Genomic DNA, 1,266 nt, shown 5'->3' on the forward strand with positions numbered 1-1,266 from the left:
TCACGCCTGACACACCACCTGTCAGACACACGTGTAACTGCGATGAGAAGGGGGTTCATTCAAGAATGTTTTGTAAGAGCAGCAGTAGTCGTAGTGGTACAGACCCTTCCACAGGCGCGACAGTGATGCCTCCTCCAGGTGAGGGTGAACTCACAGGTGCAGATCATGCACATGGTGGCTCTCAGGTCTGGGATCCAGATGGGAGCCTTTGAACCCAACGGGGCCCCGGTGTCGACAACGCCCTCCGCCTGGGTCGAGAGAGATTGGGGGTTAACATGGACACATTCAGGGAGAATTTATAACATGAACAAACACACAGAAGTTTAGTTTCACCTCCTCCTGACTTCGACTTGATATGAAGGTTATTTTCTTCTTCGTGTAGTCGTCTATGGCCTTGGCGATGGCCTCCAGCCACTCGTCTCTCTCTGTAGCTGAGCTGCAAGATACACCAGAACTCTCAGCAACAGTGAACAGAACAATCAATTCAATGTATAGATGTTTACAGCTCATTGTACGATATATTTCATGTAACTGCCAGATGTTAAGACTGACCTGGCAGACAGGATGAAAGAGCGCTCAACGCTTTCAATGTTCAGCTCGTTTGTAAAATAATATTTAAAAAATAAAGACAAAAAAATGTGCTTATCTCACTTTATTATTTGCTATAAGAGCTATTAATTCCTATTACAATTCTGTGAATTTCACATTTGTATAAAGTAGAGTTTTCCGGAGAGAGATTATTGATTTTAATACTTTCAAACATTTAAATATGCTTTTTACTTCATAGAGTCCTCTGAGGGTCGCCCCACGTGGATAAAGGTGGTTGCCCCTGACACAAACACAACATCGAGGTTTGTATTTTACAACAGAATTGTGTACTTGACTGGAACATGTTCAATTTAAGACTTTGGATGCAATGAAGTATTAATAGGAATACTGACAAAAAACATATGTAACAGATGCCATTCTGGACTGAATTTTGCTGTTACTTCCATCACGTTCAGTTGACATTTCTATTTTAGAAAAGAACAATAGAAAAATGTCATTTAAAAGAGATTGCTTGTGTGTAAGAAACAAAAAGAGGTAAAAAAAATTGGAAATAGTGAATCTAATTACCTGGAAAGATAAATTGCCTGTTCAGAGGAGGAGAAGTAGCTGTCTAAACAACAAAAACCAGAAGATGCAGCAGCACTGTTCTGCTGCCAACTGAAGGGGAAGGATCAGGATACAGTTGCTATAAAAAGTAGGAATCTTTGTTTCTTTACA

At 40.6% G+C, this 1,266-nt stretch overlaps 1 protein-coding gene across 1 annotated transcript; it reads right to left on the reverse strand.

The window, feature by feature from the left end:
* Positions 1 to 995, reverse strand: LOC116390051 (FYVE, RhoGEF and PH domain-containing protein 6-like). The gene is made up of 5 exons (XM_031859293.1): positions 990 to 995; positions 553 to 596; positions 334 to 436; positions 105 to 248; positions 1 to 18 (listed from the first exon to the last, which is right to left on the reverse strand). Exons 1-5 carry the CDS (start codon positions 993 to 995, stop codon positions 1 to 3), a joined length of 315 nt encoding a protein of 104 aa, XP_031715153.1.
* Positions 996 to 1,266: the final 271 nt, after the last annotated feature.

The sequence above is a fragment of the Anarrhichthys ocellatus genome, unplaced genomic scaffold (assembly GCF_004355925.1).
Source record: "Anarrhichthys ocellatus isolate YVR2014 unplaced genomic scaffold, GSC_Weel_1.0 scaffold21, whole genome shotgun sequence".
In the NCBI taxonomy this organism is placed as follows: Eukaryota; Metazoa; Chordata; class Actinopteri; order Perciformes; family Anarhichadidae; genus Anarrhichthys; species Anarrhichthys ocellatus.